General features: G+C 40.5%; 1 protein-coding gene and 1 long non-coding RNA gene across 3 annotated transcripts; both read right to left on the reverse strand.

Annotated features, from left to right (window-relative positions):
- Positions 1 to 1,206: 1,206 nt before the first annotated feature.
- Positions 1,207 to 8,314, reverse strand: mcm10 (minichromosome maintenance 10 replication initiation factor). Its single transcript, XM_076076097.1, has 18 exons — positions 8,137 to 8,314; positions 7,662 to 7,713; positions 7,279 to 7,575; positions 6,977 to 7,189; positions 6,691 to 6,834; positions 6,366 to 6,549; positions 6,073 to 6,238; positions 4,795 to 4,962; positions 4,575 to 4,691; positions 4,263 to 4,459; positions 4,048 to 4,142; positions 3,836 to 3,949; positions 2,568 to 3,044; positions 2,243 to 2,373; positions 1,952 to 2,065; positions 1,682 to 1,827; positions 1,534 to 1,576; positions 1,207 to 1,442 (listed from the first exon to the last, which is right to left on the reverse strand). Exons 2-18 carry the CDS (start codon positions 7,666 to 7,668, stop codon positions 1,359 to 1,361), a joined length of 2,697 nt encoding a protein of 898 aa, XP_075932212.1. The 5' UTR covers positions 7,669 to 7,713; positions 8,137 to 8,314; the 3' UTR covers positions 1,207 to 1,358.
- A 4,719-nt stretch (positions 8,315 to 13,033) lies between these two features.
- LOC142932002 (uncharacterized) lies at positions 13,034 to 16,324 on the reverse strand. 2 transcript variants are annotated; one of them, XR_012947442.1, is made up of 7 exons: positions 16,222 to 16,324; positions 16,100 to 16,140; positions 15,892 to 15,967; positions 15,682 to 15,795; positions 15,402 to 15,517; positions 14,702 to 14,888; positions 13,034 to 13,631 (listed from the first exon to the last, which is right to left on the reverse strand). It is a non-coding gene; the product is annotated as an uncharacterized LOC142932002 (long non-coding RNA). The 2 variants fall into 2 exon arrangements; XR_012947441.1 differs by having other exon boundaries at positions 15,682 to 15,798.
- Positions 16,325 to 24,108: the final 7,784 nt, after the last annotated feature.

Raw genomic sequence — 24,108 nt, forward strand, 5'->3', positions numbered from 1 at the left:
AAACTTATGTTCGGATCTTTTTCTTACCTTTCTCTACAAACGCTTTCCTTTTAAAATAAAATAAAACCCCTAAATTGTGCAATATGTCTCCACATCAAACTGTAAGATGTATTAAAAGTGCAGTTTGGGTATTATAAGCTCAACTTTATATTAAATGGAGGCTCTATGTTTTGCATGCTTGTTTTTACATGTACATACAAGCTACACAATGTCCTTTTATGTCAGCCTGTGGCATTAGCAGCAATAAATCAACCTCGTACAACAGACATTGATTGTAGCTTCATTTTAGCAAAAAACAAACTGACTTTGTCTTCAAGTCAAAATGACAAATTTATGAGGGTGGGTTTCCTGATTCCCAGACCACTGATGTGTCTTAACTCACTCTAGCACTGTCTGGTATTTGGAGTATTCAGAGGGAGGGAGGCAGTGTGGAATAAAAGAGAAGATGAGGTGAGCTGCAGAAGTCATCACGCTGAATCCAATTCCACATTCCAGAGTGGAAACGGGAGACGCAATCGTGGCAGAGAGTGACAAAAAGGCCCAGCAGTGATAATGACAGCAAACAAAACCCTGAAAACAACGTGGCGTGTCACTCCGTACTCACTGACCACATCACAAAGCCTGACTTTATCTCTTAACTGTGGTCCCAGCTCAGACCTTTCCTGTTGGAGGCCATGCGGGTTGGCTCGCAGACTTGTGTGAGCGCCACCTGGCCTCGGCAGTCATCACTATAACACATGGAGTGTGTTTGTGTCCTGATGCAGGGGACTGGTTGTGTCCCTGTGAAAAACAAGTGCAGCTCGGGTGTAAAGCTAGACTTTATCTGACATGTTTAAGGCAGGATTTCTTCCCTTTAACATTAGATTTTTGGTAAATAAAGCATAAAGGTAGTGTTGTAGAAGGTTACCTACCCTTAATGAAATGTCCGCTCTCATTGCTGTATGGTGTCACTCAGTTTGGATTATCTGTTGATTAAGTTTGAACTTCTTATACAATAAACCGTTAAGTGGAACTATTTTCTTATCATTCCTCAAAGCTGAAGTTGGTTTTACGTTTGAGGTTGTATCTAAAAAGGACGGGCCGTTTTCACAGCAGACCCTTCAGCATAGTAGGAAAAGAACAGCTGTTACTAATAAGTCATTCTATTAAATATTAGTCCATACTTTCCAGATCTGCTCAGCTTCTCAGAAACAGACACGAAACGTATCGCTTTAATCAGCTTATTTAAAGTGTATTCAATAAAAATCACAGACATTCAAATCTCCATAATCAATGACACAACTGTAAAATCATAATTCACACAAATGCAAAATTGCTACTGAGACGTTTAAATTACAGATTTAAAAATGCCGGTGCCGTCACTTCATGCTGTTGAGGAACTTGCCGTGCTCCTCTCCTCGAGGCTGGAGGAGCTCTCCGGCGATCTTTGGTCCCTTTTTCTCCTGCAATAAAAAAACAAACGTGGAGAGGAACATCAGCTCTGCTTTCTTTCACAACGTGAGAGGTGAACTGTGAGTCAGAGGGACATCTTACCTTCAGCATCCCATCGCGCTCCCATTTAAACAGACCGCAGTTACTGAAATGGTAAAAGATCAGTTAGAACGTGCGCGTTATTAAACTGAAACGGTATCGAAAGGTTATGAGAGAGACGTGACAAGAGCTCCGGGAAGCGAACATTAACCTGCAGTGTTTGTTCGGCAGTCTGTCCAGAGCGATGGCTCTCTGTCCACAGGGACACTTGAAGAAACGTTTGGTGGCATCGTGCCACCGCAGGTTATGATTCTCCTCCACACAACGGTCTGCCGGCTTGAAGTAGGTGTAACTACACTGGAGGGAAAGGAAGATGGAAAAAATGACTTTCCCTGCTTCTGACCGAGTGACAGAGAAATCTCATGAATGTTTATGTTTTTATACATATCTGAACCAAGTAGGTGTGAATTCAACTCGGTACCTTTTTACAGGAAACAGCACGACACTTCATCTCTCTGATGCCCTTCATCTTCTCCTCCATCTGCTCCTTCTTCACGAGCGGATCGAAGTAGCGCTCCTGCACTTGGTACTCCGCCTGAGAGAGAGAGAGAGGAGATTCAGAAGGACAAGTCTTTAGTTCAGACACACTTAACAGTGTTTAACTCGTAGATAATACGCAGATAGATTTGCAGAAACGATTGCGAGAATTCAAAACGGGCAAAGTAAAAGAAGTCCTAACGGATGCACATGGTTAAGTTCCAACTTGTCGTACCGCCTGTAGTGCAGCGTCGTGGCGAGATTTGGCGTTGAGGATCTTTTGAAACGCCTCTGACTGGATGTAGAGGAGCTGTTCTCGCTTCTTCTTCTGAGCCGGTTCCTCTTCCTCAATACCGGACGATTCGCCTGCGCAGGAAGTAAGAGGGCAAGTTATAACAAGCAACAAATGAGTCCTTTTGTATACAATTGAAATGCAGAATTCTGCATTTTACTAATCAAATCAAGAGATTACATTTCTTCACATTCATTGGTGAGCTCTCAGATTTTTTTATGTGAGCTGGTCCCAAGTACAATAACTAAGATGGCTCTTCACTGTGTACCATTGGGTGAGGTGAGATTCTTCTCCACTCGGGCGCTGATCTCGCCGTCGTTACTCCTCTTCCTCTTCACAGCGTTGGGGTCTTCCTTTTCAAGCCCCGCCCCTTTGCCTTTCAGCCTCTTCAGAGCAGCCAGCTTGGCGGCTGATAGGCTGAGAGCGGGCGCCGGTGGTGGCGGGCTGTTCTCAAAGAAGAGGATGTCCTCGCCGTCAGAGAAGCCTCGGCCCAGGGTGGGGGTGCGGGGGGCCGCGGGGCTTTGCGTGGCCTTGGGGACCTCGGAGGCTGCTTTCGGGGACGTCAGACCATCCCGGCCCAGCGAGGACGACGCCCCGGGTCTGGGCCCAGCCGAGCTCTGCGGCACCTTCTTCTGGATCTCGTCAGCCCGCCGCCGCCGGTTCTGCAGAAACTCCCGCTGCCTCTGCTTCTGCTGCTTCAGCAGGTCCGAGGCTGAGATGGACTGAAGTGGAGCTGAAGCTGCATCTTTGGAGACGGAAGATGTATAACAGGTTAATAAAAGGGTGTGTGTGTGTGTGTGTGTGGGGGGGGGGGGGGGGGGGGGGGGGGGGGGTGAAGTTGAAATAAATATCACTGGGGATTGTCTGAAATGGTTGTTTGAAAAAGAGAGCTTCAAATTAGCAACATATTTTGAAGTGGGGTTGTGTGTCTACTCCCGTGCTCTGAGAGGTTGAATTCAATGGAGTCTTGATGATGGCTTCAGTTCCCTGTAGGAAAGGGCAGTCTGACGTCGAAGTAAGCAGCTGTGTAGGCGAGCGGCAGAAAAGCTCAAGCGTACGCTATATCTAGAATATTTTCACCGCTTAACCTGGCCTCCAGACAGCCCTGTCTGACGGGGAGCTTAAGACGTTATCTAAAGCCACAGACTCCATTGACAAAAAAACTATAACATTACCTCACAGAACACAGGAGTTGCTGGTTTGTTTGTGTTATTGTGAGACTTCAGAATCCAAGCTAACGTTGCGTCCACAGCAGTACGCTGCTTAGCTTCAGCGTTGGTGTTGTTCTGTCTGGGAGCGCGCTGACCACCAGTTGCTGTATGTAAAAGACCGACTAGAAGGACGTGTATGAACTTTATATGTAGCAGCGTCATCACGCAGAAACCTACGTCAGGTCAAGTTTTTAGAAATGCTTCTACTGAACGATATAAAAACCTAAAAGAAAAACCACAATATTAATGGACCTGCCTTTTGAAAATAAATACGTCATTAATTCATAGCTAGAGCAGGAAAAGGCACAGGGATGTTTCCAGGTACCTGATTGGCTGCCCTGTATTAAGTGCTTCTTCAGCTGCAGAGCTCCGGGTGTTGGCGCTGACAACAGGCTCTTAAATTCACTTGAACAACCCGCAACTTCACCGGACTGCATGGCTAATAAAATAAACAAAAACAAAACAGACAAAATCAGGTTAACCGACAGCCTTGAAGTTGGCGCATACGAGTGTGTGTAAGAGCCTATCAGTGCTTACCCAGCCTCTTGGCCTGATTGACGAGCTGAGCAGAGCCTTTCACAAACAGCTTGTCCAGAGTCTTCTGGACGGGTTTGTTCGGTTTGGACGCCGTTCTGCAACACACAGACCCGTTACTGAAAATGTCGGGCAGCTCAGATTCTACCCAGTTCCCCACTGTGTTCCCGGCAACGGAGGTTGCAGTTAGCCTGCTCGCAGCGTTTGACATCACTCACAGCGACGAGGCGCAGGCGGCTGAGGACACGCCGCCGTAGTAGAAGCCGTCCTGACACAGCCGATCTCTCAGGTTGCCGCCCTTCCCCTTCAGCTTGTTGGGAGCTTTGCCCGAAAACGCAGACTGCAGCTCGGCCCTCTTCGCGCTCATCTGCTTGTACTGGGCCTTGACGTGATACTGGCAGAACTGGCACTCAAACTGTGAACGAACAGCCACACAGAGACCGTAAAACATGGTGGGAACACCGACCCCTGGTGGGGAGTATGGATCTAAAAGTAAGGTTGATCCATTTTGCAGGGGAAGATGGACCCACCATGTTGACGAGCTGAGAGCAGGGGTCTCCGTTCTTCTTCATGGCCGTGCAGGTGCTGTAGTCCTGAGCTTCGCCCATCAGCAGCACCTTCTGGGGGTTGTCCACCGTCAGGCTCACCTGCACACGTTCAAAAGGAGGTTTTATCTTTCTGGAATCTGCAGTTTCTGACACCAGAACGCCGGCCTCTCTTCTGGTCGTACATTACACACACACAGCTCACCCCGTCATACCCGTCCTTCTGCTTCATGGGGGTCGGGTTTAGGACTCCGATGACGGTGCCGGGCTCCGTCTTCCAGTGCTCTCTGTGGACTTCGCCGAACAGCAGCAGAGACACAAAGACTTCCAGGTTATGGAGGTCGTTCAGTTTCCAGATGCTGAAGGTTTTGCCCTGCGGAGAGGAAGCGCTCAGTCAACAAGCGTGAATATCGCAATAGCAGCGGCCGAGTAGGCGCATGCATTTTACAGTATTATTTTACAGTGAATGTATTACAATCATTAAATATTTTGTGTTAAATGCTTTCTACAGTACATTTATGTGAGCTTCTGTGTCACTGCTCTTAAATGTACCTTCACACACACCTCGCCATCATTTATAATCATTTTATTCAACGGTTTTAACTGTAATCTAATATACATTCTGGCATTTCCCACGTAAACAAAATCCACAAACTATACATTTAAAATGTACGCAGCATCAACAAAAACCAATTTAGCACAGAGCCTGTTAATGAAGTGCACTGGCTATAAGTCTATAACAGAGACGCGTCTCTATGGACTGAAACAAAGCCTTAATGATCAACTCATGCTGCAGGGGCTTTAGTACCTGCAAAATTAAATCTTTGAGAAAAAGCATTAAAAAAAATCTAAAACATGACATCGTAGGCTATGCAACGAGAAATTCAATTGTTTTTCTAGTCGCCATCTTGACTTTTTGCAACCGGTGAATGAAAGTTTCCATATTTGGAATGCGGAAGAGTGACGTAGAGACGGCATAAGCCCCGCCCTAAAGCATCCCCTGCTTTATGGTCTGTTTGACTCTAAATGGACCATAATGTACTAAATGAACATCATGCTGTATTGAAGAAGACTTGCAACTAGAGATTGAGACCATAAACTCATGTTTACAATGTTTACTGAGGTAATAAATCAAGAGAGAAGTAGAGTCATTTTATCATAGACTTCTCTACAACCAGACTTATTTTAGCAACCAGAGGAGTCGCCCCCTGCTGGTCACTAGAGAGAATGCAAGTTTGAAGACACTTCCGCATCGGCTTCACTCGGCAGAACCGGAGGTTGGTGGGGATGTCGCCGTATCCTTACTTTACAAAATTACAATAAATTGCAAAATAGCAGAGCTCCACGAGAACAAAAATATTCTGTATTATTGTTGTGTATGATAGCATACAGTTTTCTTGAAATGAAGACAAAAGCGTGCGATTTGTAGCAAACTACACATCAGGGTCACAACCAGGGGTGGGAGGTTTAAGCATAGACCTACACTGCTGTTGCTTTGTGGTGTGACCTTTTTGACCAGCACAGCGAAGGTCACCCAGTCGCTGTCCTCCAGCTTCTCCCGAGCCAAACGCTCAGGCAGCTGCGACAGACGGATCAGACGGCGGTCGGCCATCTTGCGGTCCATCTCGCATGAGGAAACGCGCGGTCTTCTGAAATGAAAGTGAGCCCAGATTCAGACGGAAACACTGGATTTGTTTGTGTGTATGAGACACAAATTCGGCCTCTCCGCTGCTGATGGTAAATTTGAAAAAGCCAGCATTTCTTCAGTGTCCTCACCTGAGCCGCAGTCCTGAGTATTTCTCAACACCCACATCTTTAGGAATGGGAGGAAGAGAAGAAGGTTTGGGCGTTCCTGTTGATGCAGCTGGAGGTGAACGCAGAGGATTGCAAACCTTGCTGGTGCTCTCTACTGGCAGGAAGGAGCTGCTAATCTTTATCTCCATCAGTGGACCTCTGTCTTCTGATGAGGAAACAGTGAAGAAAATACACTCAAATACATGCACAAGTAGCATTTTCTTTAACAGAAAAACACCCCGACTTCCAATGACAAAACTCAGTAACTCTGGTTTTCATCAATGGACTGCGTAAGGATAAGTTGTACCTGGCGATGTGCTGGGTTTGGTATGGTGAGCTACCCTGGGCTTGCGTTTGAAGGAGTCAGAATTGTTCAGCTGATCAAAAAAGTCAGCGGACTCCTGGAGCTTCAGACCTCCTCCTCTGACTGGAGTGGATGAAGATGTTGCTGCTGTCAGAAGACAAGAAAAAAAACAATCAACTCTTGTTGTTTGTGCCTTTATCAATTTATTCTGTACATTATATGTAAAAACATGGCCAGTGGACTTCAGAATGTGTCTACTGCTGTGGCTGGCGAACAACAAAATGTTTACCTGCTTGTGTCTTGGCCTTCTGCGTGGTAGAAGCCGGTTTGGTCTGTTTGGAGGTCGGCTGTCGAGTGGGTGTCGGTTTGGGTGTCATTGGTTTGGGACCAGCCGAGCTCCCTGCAGTCAAGACTGGAGTGGAAGATGAGGGGGAAACCTTCTGGCTCGCTTCCAGCTGCTGCTGCAACCGCTGCATCTGCTCCTGCATGCGCCTCAGCTCGTCTGAGGAAGGCAGACATTTAAAGATTGTGAACACACACGTTGTCCAGCAACTAGAAGCAGATAAGAGGGGACAGATCAGCGGTACACACCTTGTAAATCCTCCTTGGACCTGTCCAGGCTTTCGCAGGCTTCTCCGCCACTTCCTTTTCTTTTAGCCTCTTTCTCTTCATTTTCAATGTCATCCACCTCCCCGAAGAGATCCGACAAGGCATCCTCGGTCCCCACATCTGGCCCTTCCTCCTCGACACCCTCTTTGTACTCGTCCTCATCATTGTCGCCGTCAAACAGGCCGTCCAAGTCGTCTGCCTGCTCCTGACTGCCCCGTTCTTCTCCGACTCCCTCACTCTCAGCCAGCAGCGCCGTCAACATGTCCAGATCATCCTCACCTGGACAGACAAGACATGAGCTGACTTATGTTTTGACCTGTTTAAGAGGCTCTATTTTAAGGTGTTTTAAATCCCATGATACTCACTGTCCATTTTAGAGATGTTAGTAGTGGTGCCGATTTCAGATGAGCTGGTGACCTACAAGAAGGCAGACAGTTATGATTGTGTGAAGTGAAGGAAAGGCTACTTTGGCAGCTCTTATAATAACATGAATTGTAGACCTGAGAAAACAATCAGACATCTGCATGACTGGACTGCTTTCTCTCTAAAAAAAACAAGAGTTTGAAATATAACTTTAGCACTTTAAATGTTCCAGTGAACTGTTCCAAGACAGTCTCAGCTTTAAAGTAGAACTGAACGGTCAGACAGGTAAACATTTAATATGGTATACAGCTACTGACTCAGTGGCTGTATACCATATCAGTAGTACTGAGTCATAAAGGACATTTGGAGTTGTGAATACCGAGTAACAAAATGAAACGTTCATCAAATATTTTATTTAAAATGTAACTTTCCATCTATGTGTTTGTTTCCTCAAAGAAAATGAGACAGCGAACTTACCTCAGGTGTTACAGCTTTGTGTCCTTTTCTAGCTCGAATGCCACTTTGATGGAGTTTACAACTACGTCCAACCTGTCAATATGTTGTTTGTTTTCCAATAATCATCATGACGCGCGAGGTTGGTAATGTACAAGTCAGAAGTTATAGTTTATAAAACATAATACTTAAACATTTCTTGTAGTCTCCACAACCACAACTCGGAGCGAGGGAGAAAATCTAAACTGGCGCTCAACGAAGGACCCCTCTGTGTTGTCGAAAATATAGTAGCTGCCCAATGATCCGCCTAACTGAAAAAAAGGTTTCCATCTCGTAGAAAGGCTTTAAACTTTAATTCACTAAAAAATATATGAAACAACACATATCTCTGCTTGATATATGTGTCTGTGGGGAATTCAGGAACATTGAGGGCCTGTTTATAAAACTGAGGCCCTGCTTATGCAACAGTTTTTTTGCCCTGTTAAATAGCTCCCAGGTAAAACCTGCCTTGCAGTGGCTACGTGCAAACAATGTAGAATTTCCTTGCGTCGGTTTACAGATCAATCGACTCTCTCCACACCTTAACCCCAACCTTAAATATACTGTTAATCTTAAATTCCCAGTCTATAACCTAAAGACAAGTTGGTAGCTAAGGAAGTAGTGTGCCTGGATGGCAAAGGTCAGGGTTCAATCGCTTCAATTTCAGACTTTCAATTGGTACCTATACTACTTAACTCAATTTGAGCTTTTATTTATTCATTCATGTATATATATGTGTGTGTTTTTATATATTTTCTTTTTTGAGGGACATGCACATTGGATCGTACAGAAGGTTTTAATGTAACCGAAACATGATGATAACAGATCAATTGCTTTGTATCCCTGTGTCAAACTGTTATTTGCCTTCACATGATGGAAGAAGGCGAGAAAGACTGAGTGCTTACTGCTCAGTGACGACAGAGTGCCTTTCATGTACGGTGGTATGAAGATATGGGAATACCAGTATGGACCCAAAAGGGAGCATGGTTAAATGTGACATTATTGACTGTGACTTCTTGAATGGGAAGCCACCATGTCATCCCCTGGGAAAAAAGGGAAATAATCCAAACAAAGGCTTTTCATAGGAGCAACAACAACCACAACAAATGTCAAGCAAAGATCTTAGTTGGGCACATCTGTAGATTATGTTGTGACAGCAAAGAATTGTGTGACAAATTGGCAAATCAAAGCTAATGAAAGACTGCTGCAGGACTTAGAAGTCAGAAAGGGAGTGACATCAGCAAACTGATTTTTTATTATAACATTTTGTTACATTCAGCAGGTGGAGAGCAGGAAGTAGCTGGAAAACAGCGACGGTGATGACTCCTCCAGGCCTGCAGACAGATGAACCAAAGATGAACCAGAGGCTGGTCCATAGAGGCGGAGGAGGTTGCTCCAAAATATAAAAAACAGAGTAATTGTTAGAACTAAACAATTACCAAATTTCATTAAGGGCAGCGCACGGCTAATTCACCGGCGTTAGCGTCCTTTTGCCGACTCTGGTAAAAGCAAAGCTAAGGTTAATAATTAAAACAATTCACGTAGAAAGGTAAGAAGTTAGACTTTAGTTTAACACTATTGAATCCACTGAAAACATTACACAATCATTTACACGATGGATTTATATTTTTTATTAATATAGAATTTTTATACAAAGTTGGTCATGTCGTGGTCTTCAAACTAAATTTACAGGAAAACTCCACAATGTAATTTGAGTACTTCTTACTGGACAGTTTCAGGACCAAGTGACCACAGGCTGTAGTACTAATGCTGTATTCACACAGACAAGAAAAGTAGCTAACACGTAAGATTGAGTATTTTAGAAACTCAGTCTTGGGTGTAAACTAAGCGTGCACAGTTGACAAGAGAGCAGATTTTCCAACAATGACACGTTACTGTCTTTAACATGAAGAAGCTGGAGTACAGAGTGTACAGAGTGTACAGAGCACTAAGCTTTACGCTGTGATATGAATACAGTGCTCAGATACAGGTAAAGACGGAAAAGACTGAACCCTGAATGCAGCACCGCTCAGCCATCCTGACTGCACAAATCCTACTACTTAGTAGACATTTTGATAAATGTCATGATATAGCACATTAAATATGTCATGAAAGAGTAAGCTATATTATAGTACGCATAAACTGTGCCATTTATCCACACAGAATTCAGATTGCAATTGTTTGCTTACATTTAAGTATTAAATATTGTTTTGATTTTGAACCGGATCCAGCTCATTTTTGGTACGCGTGCGTAGTAAGAAGTTTGCAGCAGCGAAGGTCCTGCGGCCTAGCAGGCTCTCATCCTTTGTTCTAAGACTCCACAGGTACTATCGGTAACTTTAATAAAGATTACGCTTTTGTAGTGGCGGGCTGTGCATTTTATACCTGGGCCTTCAAACTGTCCTGCAGCTGAAACACAGCTACGGTTATTATTTGTTTCGTGTAAAAACCGGCCAAACCGCCGACAGGACACGGGGAGCTGGAGTCGGCCGGAGCCCAGCGGGAGCGGGGAGTCGCTGCGGCCCAGTGGGAGCGGGGGATCACTCCTTCCTCCTCCTCTGCCTCCTACAAGGGTTTATAGGGCAGTCCATCTGGTCATGGTTTGCCTTCTGGAGACTAAAATGTGTATTTGAAACTGAATCCAATCTACTGAGTAGCATGGATGGTTTGACCTCTTTAGGGCTCAAACGGTAGAATGGCTAAACATCTGAAAAGTGACTGCTTTTGGTGGTGTGAGGGGGGGGGGTGACAAGCCACAAAGGTTCAGACCCGGTGGTTTAATCTTTAGCAATGCATTGTTTTATTAGCTAATCCTAATCTGTAGAGTAATGAGTAACTAAAGATAGTTAGCTATTTAGATGGAAGTGACAGTCAGAGTACAAAGGTTAAGAAAAGCTTGAGGACACTGTAATCACTTTATGTTCTTTTTTTTTAGTATTTGTTTCAATTTAGGTATGTTAAAGCTTCAACAGAGAAGCCCCTATACTCGTTGCTTATTCTGTGCTCTTTTAGCTCATGGGAGTGGTTAAGAAGAGAAGGGTCATCAACATGAGATTCTATTGTTATCTTTAGCTGTGACAGTGCTGTTTGCTACCCTTCAATTCATTTCCTGAAAGTCAAGCACAGACAACACCGTTTATTGTAAACCTGTGAGATAAAGTCACGGATCACACTGTGATGAACAGAATCTCCAAATGAATCTCTGCTGAGGTAAGACACATGAAACGCTTAAACAAAGTATATATGAAGTTAAATTTATCATGAATCAGCATCAGTAACCATTCTAATATACTGTATTTGTGACATTTTATTTTACTTCTACTACTTCTGTTATATGCTACTTAATACTTCTGCTCCGCTACATTTCAGAGGGAAATTTGTACTTTGTACATTACATTACATTTACTCGACTGTAGTTATTGGATACTTTGTTGATTTAAGATTTACATGAAGTTAAAGACGTATGACCAGTTTATAGAATCATGCATTCAAAACTTGATGGAAGTAAAAGTGCAAAAGTATTATCATCAAAATATACCTCAAGTACCTCAAGCAAAGATGCTCATAATGCAGAAGGCCCATTTTAGAATCATATATTATTATATTATATCTTCCCCAAGTTCATACTGCAGTATCTGAAAGCTGAACTAAATGAATCTTCATCTTGTGTTTCTTGTTCTCTTGTGTTTGCACATTGTTGTAGTAACAGTTTTTGTAATAGGATATTTCATAGTACACACTGAGCAGAGTATTCACAAGATTTGGGATTTACGTCTATGAGATCAGATTGTCTGGTTTCTTTGACACCATGGCTGTAGTCTCACTATTATGTCTCGTTGTCCACACAAATGTTAACTTCACCACCTCTGATAAAGTGCAGGCTATATTCACTTGATCATAACATGCAAACAGAAATACAGACACAAAAAAATCAGAGTTATTTGTGCTTGTACTAGTGAGACATAATTATTCCAGAAGCACCTTTCAACTGTACACTGTAAAAAAAATTCTGTGTAATATACGGTAAATTACCGGCAGCTGTGGTTGCCAGAACTTCACCGTAAAAAATAAAGTGAGAATGTATAATACATCACGGTATATCTTTTTTGCAACCGTAGATTTCACAGTTGAGAACAGTTTTTTGTTTACGGTAAATTACTATAAAAAACAGAGATTTCATAAACCTGTTTAAGGTAATATGCAATTTAACGGTAAATTACCGGCAGCTGTGGTTGCCAGAACTTCACCGTAAAAAATAAAGTGAGAATGTATAATACATCACGGTATATATTTTTTGCAACCGTAGATTTCACAGTTGAGAACTGTTTTTGGTTTACGGTAAATTACTATAAAAAACAAGAGATTTCATAAACCTGTTTACGGTAATATGCAATTTAACGGTAAATTACCGGCAGCTGTGGTTGCCAGAAATTCACCGTAAAAAATAAAGTGAGAATGTATAATACATCACGGTATATATTTTTTGCAACCGTAGATTTCACAGTTGAGAACTGTTTTTGGTTTACGGTAAATTACTATAAAAAATAAGAGATTTCATAAACCTGTTTACGGTAATATGCAATTTAACGGTAAATTACTGGCAGCTGTGGTTGCCAGAACTTCACCGTAAAAAATAAAGTGAGAATGTATAATACATCACGGTATATTATTTTTGCAACCGTAGATTTCACAGTTGAGAACTGTTTTTTGTTTACGGTAAATTACTATAAAAAAAACAGATTTCATAAACCTGTTTACGGTAATTTGCTTTAGAAATAACAGCCATGTTATAAACGTGTTTACGGTAAATAACCTTATAAACAGCAACTATATTGTGAAGCTAATTACAGTTTTTCTCAGTAAAAAACACAGTACAACTGTATGATACATTACGGCATTTTATTGAAAAATGCAACTTAACGGTAAATTACCGGCAGCTGTGGTTGCCAGAACTTTACCGTAAAAAATATAGTGACAATGTATAAGACATCACGGTACAAAAATACGGTACAACATAGAACGTAATACAATTGGTTGGCATAGATTTCAGTCAACTTCTGATTATTGTAAATTACAAAGGAAATATCAAATAAAGCAGATTGTAAATCAAGGTACAGACCATCATTGATATACCTTAAGAAACTAACATTCTCTGTGAAAAACAGGTTGAACTGATACAATATCTTGTACAATATACTCACAAAGCAGTGTTGAGATCTTGAAGAAACAGCATGTGTCCATATATATATGAAGGATAACCATGAATAAACATGAAAGGATTAGCCACTTGCCCTGAGTTGATCAAGAGTAATGAGTCACTGAGTCCAGACTTGACTGAAGAGGGCACTCAACATGGTATAGCGTCTCACATGGACATGAAGTTCAGGAAGCTGGAACATGAAGCGTGTATTTTCACCAGTTCTGCTTGAGGACTCGTATGTTGACCATCAGGTATTCACTGTGGACTGGAATGATCCTCTCTGCACCCAAAAACAGAAACAAAGGCAAAGTTAGATTGATGCAGTGCTTCAACATGATGCCTACAGAAACATTTACTGCCTTCTGCTGTTAAACTGAGCTCCAATGACCTAGAAGAAACCAGCACTTTATACTTAATAAAAAATAATAGTGTCACAGATTATTTTATTTTTTTTAAATATCAATAACGTTTATTTGTAAATTTTGAGTTGTTTGTTTATTATTCTCACTTTAACAGATAAAAATAAACAAGTGAGATGGGAACATTTTTCATTTAGTTGCATAATAATTGTGCACACATATATATTCTCCTAAGAAAGCCAAAACCTCACTTTTACTTTATTAAATATTCAGGTTTGAGGTTTATAACATTTTGGATTGACCGAGAGCTCTGTAGTTGTTCAATACAATTAATACTCAAAAATACAACTTGCCTTTTAATTGTGCACACAGTGTAAAGACAATCATCATGTTTGATACAACCAGGGTATCTGCACATCTTATTAATTCCATCAATTCTACATTTTTTGTTTTAATTTTTTTAATTCAATGACTTTTAAGACCTTTTAAATATCTCTAAAATCAATTACATTACTGTTGCAAAATAAATAGAGAAACTAGAATACAGTAAGCTGTATCCTGTTGTTGAGTTGTATTGCATTTGAATAACTGAGCTATTCAGTGTACAATAGCTAATATAACTGCCTTCTCGTTAACAAAAATCAAACTGTATGGCGGAGACCCAGTTCAATAGGAAACAATGACCCCCAGCATTTACCATCAAATAAACATAAGAGTGCACTGTAGGGCCCACTTGGGTGCAAAGACACAGGTGCAAACCCCTTTTGGGTGGATTTTGGAAAGATAGTACACAGAATTAATGACATTTTACTGCTACGTGAAACGTAATGTAAGGGGGATATCAGTTCAGAGCACTAAAAAACAAATAGTACTAATACAAAACTATATTCCAGTGGTTTCATCTATGTTTGCATGAAGCGGTTGGCTCAGACCGTGCACCTGAGGATGATTGATTGAGTGAAGTTTGAGTTGCACCTATCGCACTGCTTACCTCTAATTAGCCTTGACAAGACTGGTGTCTGAGTCATTGGGTCCAGACTTGACTGAAGACAGGTGGGACAGAGTCTCATACAGACAGGGTATGCTGTTCAGGAAACTGGAACTTTAGGCAGGTGTTGTCATAATTTCTGCTTGAAGACTCACAAGTCAATCTGGTGTTCGCTGTGGGCTAGCATGATCTTCCAGCCAGAAAAAAAGACAACATAGAAAACATTAACAATACTAACAATAATAATAACAGTAACATCACCAATAATATAACTTTATATAGCACTTACACAGTTGCAAAATGGTTCTCATACTTCACACAAAAAACAATCAAACTATAAAAACACAAAACATTAAAGAGGGTAAAACAGAACAAACTTACCAAAGGGTAAACAAAGAGTAGGGTTAAAGATTTCATAAAAAGGTCAAGCTACAAATATGATTCATGAATAAGAAATAGCCATAATACGTATGGTATGTCAATAAAGTCAAAATAAATTCACAGTATGTCAAAAAAGGTTATTCTGGCAAGAAGTTAAAATCACATTGGATCATGAAATGCCTAGTTTTATGCAGTACTTAACATCAACAATACATGCATACACTGTTTGAACATGAAATGGCTAAACAGTGCTTACAAAAATAGAAGACCCTAAAGCCTTCTCTTGTTAAATGAACATACATTGAACTTTACAACAACTTACCTCTGTTTATCCTTGACAACACTTGTATGTATCCGATCATAAGGTTACACTAGTAGGACAGCAAAGAGGGTGATGAGGTCCATCTGAAGTACAACCGCTGGTAGTCGTAATCACACCTGAAAGAAAGAATAAAGAGAAAAAAGACAAGGGGTGGACATACATCCTCTTAAGTGAAAGATGAAATCATGTCAAGCATCAACTTTTACTCTTTTCAATGCAAAGGTTGCAAATTAAAATGAAATGGCTAAATTCACACTCAAAAATAAAAACAGTGCCTCACCTGGTTTAGCCCGTACCACATATTGTTATCGCAGCAACAAAGGTTTGATTCCCGTTGGGCCATGTGTTGCAGATCATCCCCTCTCACTCCACTGTGGTCCCTGTCTCTCTACTTCTGCTGTCCAATAAAACACGAATGACAAAAAAATCATCTTTAAAAGTAAAAAAAACAACTGCTTGCTTTGGGCATTTAAATGGATTAAAATCCCACCGTTTTCCTGGTTGTCATAAAAGCCAGCAAGTTGTTCCCATCCAAGTCCACAACCACTAGAGTTTGAATGCAATGTCTGAAAGGTGGCAGGAGCAAATTAATTCAATGTTGCAAGATTAGAGTAAATTGTCTTAATTATCTGCACAAACTGCTCTTGTACCAATTAAAATGTTCAGATATTTGTTAGATATGTGTACAATTTACTTACTTTAAAGGAGATTCTTCTTAGCAATGCCACCTGCCTTCGACCTAGAAGTTTCACAAAAGCACTGGAACAAATTGTCTTTCTTTTGACAGACATTCAAGTATTTCAAAGAATTGAATACTGACTTGAACTTTACTCCTTCCACATCTGGTTTATCTTGGGTCTGGAGGCGATCAACAGCAGAGTTGTAGCTGTCAATGGTGCGCTCTGCTCCGCACAGATTTGGATTGTCACCCTGAAATTCAGATCGGATTATTAGGCAGTACCTACAGAAATATTGCGAGTGACTGAAATTTTCAGTGAAGGCACCAATGCCATGAGAGCCCAAATTATGTCCTGCAATGCAATATAAGGTTATTTTGACTACTGTTTCATCTGATACTACGATCCCGTTCTCCTCCAAATCCTTCAAGTCTGTTAGTAATTCAGAGAACACAAATGTTTTGAAATCTTTCTCTCTACACAATAAAACAAGTGACATGTGGTTTGTGTCAGACCTTACATGAACTGGCAAATTATCATCAGATACATAGACAGCTAATATTTTATGTATTGTCTTTGCAGAGCCTAAAGGGTTAAAGTCTCTTTCACAGGCACATAATATGAAAACATATCAGTCCTGTTCTCATCTCGTCCTAAAAACATTTTCTTAGGCTCCACATAGTTGAACCCTTTTTTGAAAGACTGAGCTCTTGAGTATGCTGTCCTCATTGGCCCTCTATGACATGCAGAGAAAAGATCAAATTCTCAAAGACTCACAAACTTTGCTGATGTCCTCATCTGATATTGGTGTGTCATTTTTAAACAGTGAAGTTAGTTTGGTCCAAGCAGGTAGTAGAAACTGTCCCTGCAATTTCAAGTAGAATAAACAGAGAAAAAGATCACTGAAGTTTTCAGAAATATCCATATCACCTTTATCTGTGCTGGTCTCTATAACATTTTCTGAGTCATGCAGGTGAGGGCCACAGTCATGTGATTCAGTTGGAACAGCTGATGACTGAGGAGAAGCAGATTCTCTGTACATGTCACTAATACTGCTGTCTGCTATTTGTGTCTCCGTGGCATGTGGGCAGTAAATGAAGATCTGACCGTGAAAACATTTGACCATCCACTCACTTTAATAATTAGCTACTTTGTGTCTGGACATGTGCTTTCAAATAACGCCATAGCCATTTATGAGCGGTAACGTTAACAGACATGGCGCACTTATGAGCAGTAACGTTAACAGACAGTTTATAAGCGGTAACGTTAACAGACAGTTTATAAGCGGTAAAGTTAACAGCCGTCCCAACAGTAACGTTAGCTTAGCTGTAACGTTAGCTGATAGGTTACCATTATGCCTCTGGTAGAAATGAGCCTTATAGCTCCATATCTAACAAAGGTCTGCTTGCAACCAGCTTCAACGCACTTAAATAAACAACGTGGTTCATCACTATGAAGTTTGCAATGAAGCACATAACCCCTCGATGTTTTAGCTTTAACTGACTTGCCACAGAAATGACAACTAAACATTTTCCTAGCAAACCTTTGGTAAAGTAAGCTAGCTAATGTTTAACACAGAAACCCATAACCCATGTTACATCCACGAAAAGTAAACTCTCAACTCATTTAGATAGCTAAGTGAACTTACTATTAACGTTGAATGACTCGTTTTTGCAAGGGCGACACAAAACTGCAGAAAACAAAGCCTCAAATTCAAATGTAACGTTAGCTAGCTGACATGCTTACCTTCAGAAGAAGTGTTGTGTTTCCAGGAGTCAGGCCGTTGATCATCAGTAACGTGCTGCCTGAGCGCGCAGAAAAGGCGCTGAAATGAGTTCAAAAGTTCAGCCTCCAACCGTTGCTTTTTTTAAATTGTTGTGTAGGTCTGATCACTGCCGCCTCCGTCCGTCCGTCCCTCTCTCTCTCTCTCTCACTCTCTCTCTCTCTCTCTGTCTGTCTGTCTCTCTGTGTTCCCACCACATTTGGTCAGGTTATTCACTGAGACAGGCACCTGTTGGTCTTAAAGTGTCATGAGGGAATCGCTAAACAGTGAAACAGTATGATCATATAGGGTGCACTGCACACACATTAGGAATAGATGTCACAGGGTGCCTTGAAACTGTCGCGAGATCTGCACCTGCAAGCACCTGCAATGTTACAAAATACTAACCAACAGAGATCAAAAGAGAGGTGGGGGATGGGGTGAGGGGTGAGATGCAACTTATGCTCTGCAAAAAAGGATTACAAAACAAGGAAAACGTATGGAAGGTTACTCTCTACTGCTTTGAATAAGCAGACTAGTTTGCATCTAGCACTTATTGTTTTGTTTGTTGGTTAAATATTAGTTCTGACTGTTGAAACTGACAATGTCTTTCAAAAATTACAGTGTTGGCCTTCAAATTTATCTTATGGTATATTTACATTATTAGCACAATGGTTCGTACATTTAACCGTGACAAAATGTATTTCTTTTTACTAATAGTACCTGCAAAAACTGCAGTGTTATATTTTATATATTATAGTGTATTTACAAAAACAGCACAATGGTTAGTGCATTTAACCTTGACAAAATGTCTTTTTTACAAATAATGAATGCAAGCAACATTGATCGGGCCCTCGCACCTTCACGCACGTCGAGGGTACTAGCAGGACTCTAGTTGCCGCGGCCGTGCTTTCTGTGACCATGAGACACTGCGTGCACGAGTTAGACAATATTTCCTGCGTGTACCAGTGGCGTAGCAAGATCATTTTGCCAGGTCTTAAGCCTCGAATGTTTTGAGTTCAGCTCTGAATACAATCATAAATGTAAGCCTGTAATGATCGACAAAAAAACAAATGTTTTTTGAATGCGCTTCAGTGTTTGTAACATAAAAGACTGTCAAAGTAAATGCAGGTGTCCAAACCGACTGTTTGTTTGTGGTGCAGCTAGCTCTGACAATCACTGCTGAGTGACTCAAAGCGGAAAGAGTCGAGGAGAAATGGCAGAATGTATAGTTCCATGTGGAAAAAAACAAACCGAAAGGTGATCCCATGTGGTCTAATCTATATCATGAATTAGGTTAACGTGACTTCAGACGGGGCTGCTCCGTAGGTCTGCTAACGTCGCTGGACACGCTGCTCGCTAATCGCTCCAATAACAGCTGCTTCCTCTGCAGAAATGCAGACTTTAACTGAACAACAGCTGCTAGTAAAGACAACGTGGGTGTTTATGTCATCGTTTCTAAACGTATGCGTTTACGACTGTCCACAAGAAGAGGTAACTCTGGAGTTTTCAAACAAGTCTACAACATATTAAAAAAGCAGGGCTCTGACATCTTTAGAAGTAAAAGTTGGTCTGATCTCACCAAGAGTACAACAGGGTGTACGCCTTAAGGACGTGTACACCATGCTGAGGTCTGAGTGTCATACAGGCAAAAATCTTTTCTAGATAATCTAGAGGAATTCTGTTCAGGTGACCTCATTGTAGGCCTAGTCCACAATGTGTGTCCAGAATCTGTGGGTTCTGGGACCCATATTTAAGAGATTATGGCCATTCTTGCATATGTCAAAAAATCCACTCAGGGAATAAGGCATCAATTAAGCCCTTTGGGGCTGTTTTTGGGGACCTTAACTTGCAGCTACGAAGTCCAGATTATAGGTAGGTAATGGTGACGAGCCCCTCTTTGAAGGAGAAAAGGAGTCAAATCTCTACCCTGATTTAGAGTATAAAAAGTTAGAGAAAAGACTGGTGAAAACTGGTGCCATCTGGTTCGAATCATCTCTGTTGGGTGCATTTGAAAACACTTGTAAATGGCTTATTGTCCTAATATTCACATATGATGGACAAAAGAGGACCCTCTTAAAGGCTCAATTGGATTCAAGTCATTAGCATGCTGCTAACAGAAGTTAGCTTTCCCAAGGGTCTGCAGAGATCTTGCTTTAGATCCTGCATTACGTTATCACAGGGGAATGATTAATACAAAATTCAGGCAGTTTCAACCTTTCACTAAGATTTAATGGCCCGTTTCTCACTTGCCAAAAAAAGCCGAAAAATAAGGCTATATGCCTCAATTTTGACCTTTTGGGCTGTGTTTGGGTACCTTAACTTGCAGCTACGACCGTAAAATTTGGGGGAATTCATATTCACTAGCCCCTCTTTAAACAGGAAAAGGATTCAAATTTCTACTTTGATTTAAAGTGTAAAAATTGAGAGAAAAGACTGGTGAAGGCCATTTCGGATCATAAGTACCATTGGGTTAGAATCCTTTCTGTTGGGTGAAATAAACAGTCAATTTTCAACTTTTCGCACCATTTAATCTGTGGGAAAAGGTGGAATGACTGTGAAAGTTTCAGGGTCCTAGCCCATTGTTTTCTATGGGTATGTAGGCCGAATTGGGTAAAAAATCCATAGTTCACTATGGGAAAAGTGTTTGGAATTACCAATTGATTTTCATACCACTTGATCTCTGGCCAAAGGTCGATTGACTGTGAAAATTTCAGGGTCCTAGCCCATTGTTTCCTATGGGTAATTAGGCCGAATTAGGTCAAAAATCCATAGTTCACTATGGGAAAAGTGTTTGGAATTACCGATTGATTTTCATACCACTTGATCTCTGGCCAAAGGTCGATTGACTGTGAAAATTTCAGGGTCCTAGCCCATTGTTTCCTATGGGTAATTAGGCCGAATTAGGTCAAAAATCCATAGTTCACTATGGGAAAAGTGTTTGGAATTTCCCATTGATTTTCATCCCACTTAATGAATGGGCAGAGGTCGATTGACTGTGAAAATTTCAGCCTCCTAGTCCATTGTTTTCTGGGCGTATTTAGGCCGAATATGGTCAAAAATCCATAGTTCACTACGCAAAAAGTGTTTGGAATTTTCCATTGATTTTCAAACCACTTAATGAATGGGCAAAGTTCGAATTCATCCACCCCCGTCGCCTTGCCAGCAAGGAGCTTTTTGAATACCTTAGCGGCCTCCACCAGGGATATGGGTAATAGATAATATTTGCAGAAGTTGCAGAGTTGGCTGTTAGCTATATTATGGTGTATATCTGTAATTAGTACAATGGTCCGTACATTTAACAGTAAACAAATATATTTTTTTAAAGTAATTAATGCAAAAATCACGGTATGGATTTTTGTTCATATTACGGTGTATTTCCTTTACCAGTACAATGTTTAGTACCTTTAACAGTGACAAACTGAATATTTTACGAATAATAAATGCAAAAAATACGGGGCTGGCTGTTGAATGTATGATGCGTTTTACCTCCATTGGCAGTGCAATGGTCCGAACATTTAACAGTAACCAAATGTATTTTTAAAAAGTAATCAATGCAAAAATCACGGTATGGATTTTTGTTCATATTATGGTGTATTTCCGTTACCAGTACAATGTTTAGTACATTTAACAGTGACAAACTGATGTTTTTACAAATAATAAATGCAAAAAATACGGGGCTGGCTGTTGAATATATGATGCGTTTTACCTCCATTGGCAGCGCAATGGTCCGTACATTTTACAGTAACCAAATGTATGTTTTAAAAGTAATAAATGCAAAAATCACGGTATGGATGTTTGTTCATATTACGGTGTATTACCGTTACCAGTACAATGTTTAGTACATTTAACAGTGACAAACTGATTTTTTTACGAATAATAAATGCAAAAAGTACGGGGCTGGCTGTTGACTGTATGATGCGTTTTACCTCCATTGGCAGAGCAATGGTCCGTACATTTAACATTAACCAAATGTATTTTTAAAAAGTAATGAATGCAAAAATTACGGTATGGATTTTTCTTTCATATTACGGTGTATTTCCGTTATCAGTACAATGTTTAGTACATTTAACAGTGACAAAATGTATTTTATACGAATAATAAATGCAAAACATACGAGGCTGCCTGTTTAATGTATAATGCGTCATATCTCCATTGGCAGCACAGTGGTCCGTACATTTAACAGTAACCAAATGTATTTTTTAAAAGAAATAAATGCAAAAATTACGGTATGGATTTTTCTTTCATATTACGGTGTATTTCCGTTACCAGTACAATGTTTAGTACATTTAACAGTGACAAACTGATGTTTTTACAAATAATAAATGCAAAAAATACGGGGCTGGCTGTTGAATATATGATGCGTTTTACCTCCATTGGCAGCACAATGGGCCGTACATTTAACAGTAACCAAATGTATGTTTTAAAAGTAATAAATGCAAAAATCACGGTATGGATGTTTGTTCATATTACGGTGTATTACCGTTACCAGTACAATGTTTAGTACATTTAACAGTGACAAACTGATTTTTTTACGAATAATAAATGCGAAAAATACGGGGCTGGCTGTTGACTGTATGATGCGTTTTACCTCCATTGGCAGAGCAATGGTCCGTACATTTAACATTAACCAAATGTATTTTTAAAAAGTAATAAATGCAAAAATTACGGTATGGATTTTTCTTTCATATTACGGTGTATTTCCGTTATCAGTACAATGTTTAGTACATTTAACAGTGACAAAATGTATTTTATACGAATAATAAATGCAAAACATACGAGGCTGCCTGTTTAATGTATAATGCGTCATATCTCCATTGGCAGCACAGTGGTCCGTACATTTAACAGTAACCAAATGTATTTTTTAAAAGAAATAAATGCAAAAATTACGGTATGGATTTTTCTTTCATATTACGGTGTATTTCCGTTACCAGTACAATGTTTAGTACATTTAACAGTGACAAACTGATGTTTTTACAAATAATAAATGCAAAAAATACGGGGCTGGCTGTTGACTGTATGATGCGTTTTACCTCCATTGGCAGAGCAATGGTCCGTACATTTAACATTAACCAAATGTATTTTTAAAAAGTAATAAATGCAAAAATTACGGTATGGATTTTTCTTTCATATTACGGTGTATTTCCGTTATCAGTACAATGTTTAGTACATTTAACAGTGACAAAATGTATTTTATACGAATAATAAATGCAAAACATACGAGGCTGCCTGTTTAATGTATAATGCGTCATATCTCCATTGGCAGCACAGTGGTCCGTACATTTAACAGTAACCAAATGTATTTTTTAAAAGAAATAAATGCAAAAATTACGGTATGGATTTTTCTTTCATATTACGGTGTATTTCCGTTACCAGTACAATGTTTAGTACATTTAACAGTGACAAACTGATGTTTTTACAAATAATAAATGCAAAAAATACGGGGCTGGCTGTTGAATATATGATGCGTTTTACCTCCATTGGCAGCACAATGGGCCGTACATTTAACTGTAACCAAATGTATGTTTTAAAAGTAATAAATGCAAAAATCACGGTATGGATGTTTGTTCATATTACGGTGTATTACCGTTACCAGTACAATGTTTAGTACATTTAACAGTGACAAACTGATTTTTTTACGAATAATAAATGCAAAAAATACGGGGCTGGCTGTTGACTGTATGATGCGTTTTACCTCCATTGGCAGAGCAATGGTCCGTACATTTAACATTAACCAAATGTATTTTTAAAAAGTAATAAATGCAAAAATTACGGTATGGATTTTTCTTTCATATTACGGTGTATTTCCGTTATCAGTACAATGTTTAGTACATTTAACAGTGACAAAATGTATTTTATACAAGAAATACATGCACAAATTATTGTTTTGGCTGATATATAGATTTACGGTGTTTCACTGTCAGATAAACTGAATATAACCGATTTACAATTTACGGTCTCTTACTGTTGTGATTTAACAGTTTTTCACTGTAAAATTCACTGACTTTTCTTACAGTGTAGGGTAAGGAGCTCGGTCATCAGGAGGGAGCTTGGAGTCGAGCCTCTACTCCTTCGCGTCGAAAGGAGTCAGCTGAGGTGGTTCCGGCATCTAATTAGGATGCCTCCTGGACGCCTCCCACTGGAGGTTTTCCAGGCACGTCCAACTGGGAAGAGACCCCGGGGAAGACCCAGAACACGCTGGAGGGATTACATCTCCCAGCTGTCCTGGGAACGCCTTGGGATCCCCCAGAATGAGCTGGAACATGTT

The sequence above is a fragment of the Anarhichas minor genome, unplaced genomic scaffold, assembly GCF_050575085.1.
Source record: "Anarhichas minor isolate MPS153535 unplaced genomic scaffold, ASM5057508v1 ptg000055l, whole genome shotgun sequence".
Classification (NCBI taxonomy): domain Eukaryota; kingdom Metazoa; phylum Chordata; class Actinopteri; order Perciformes; family Anarhichadidae; genus Anarhichas; species Anarhichas minor.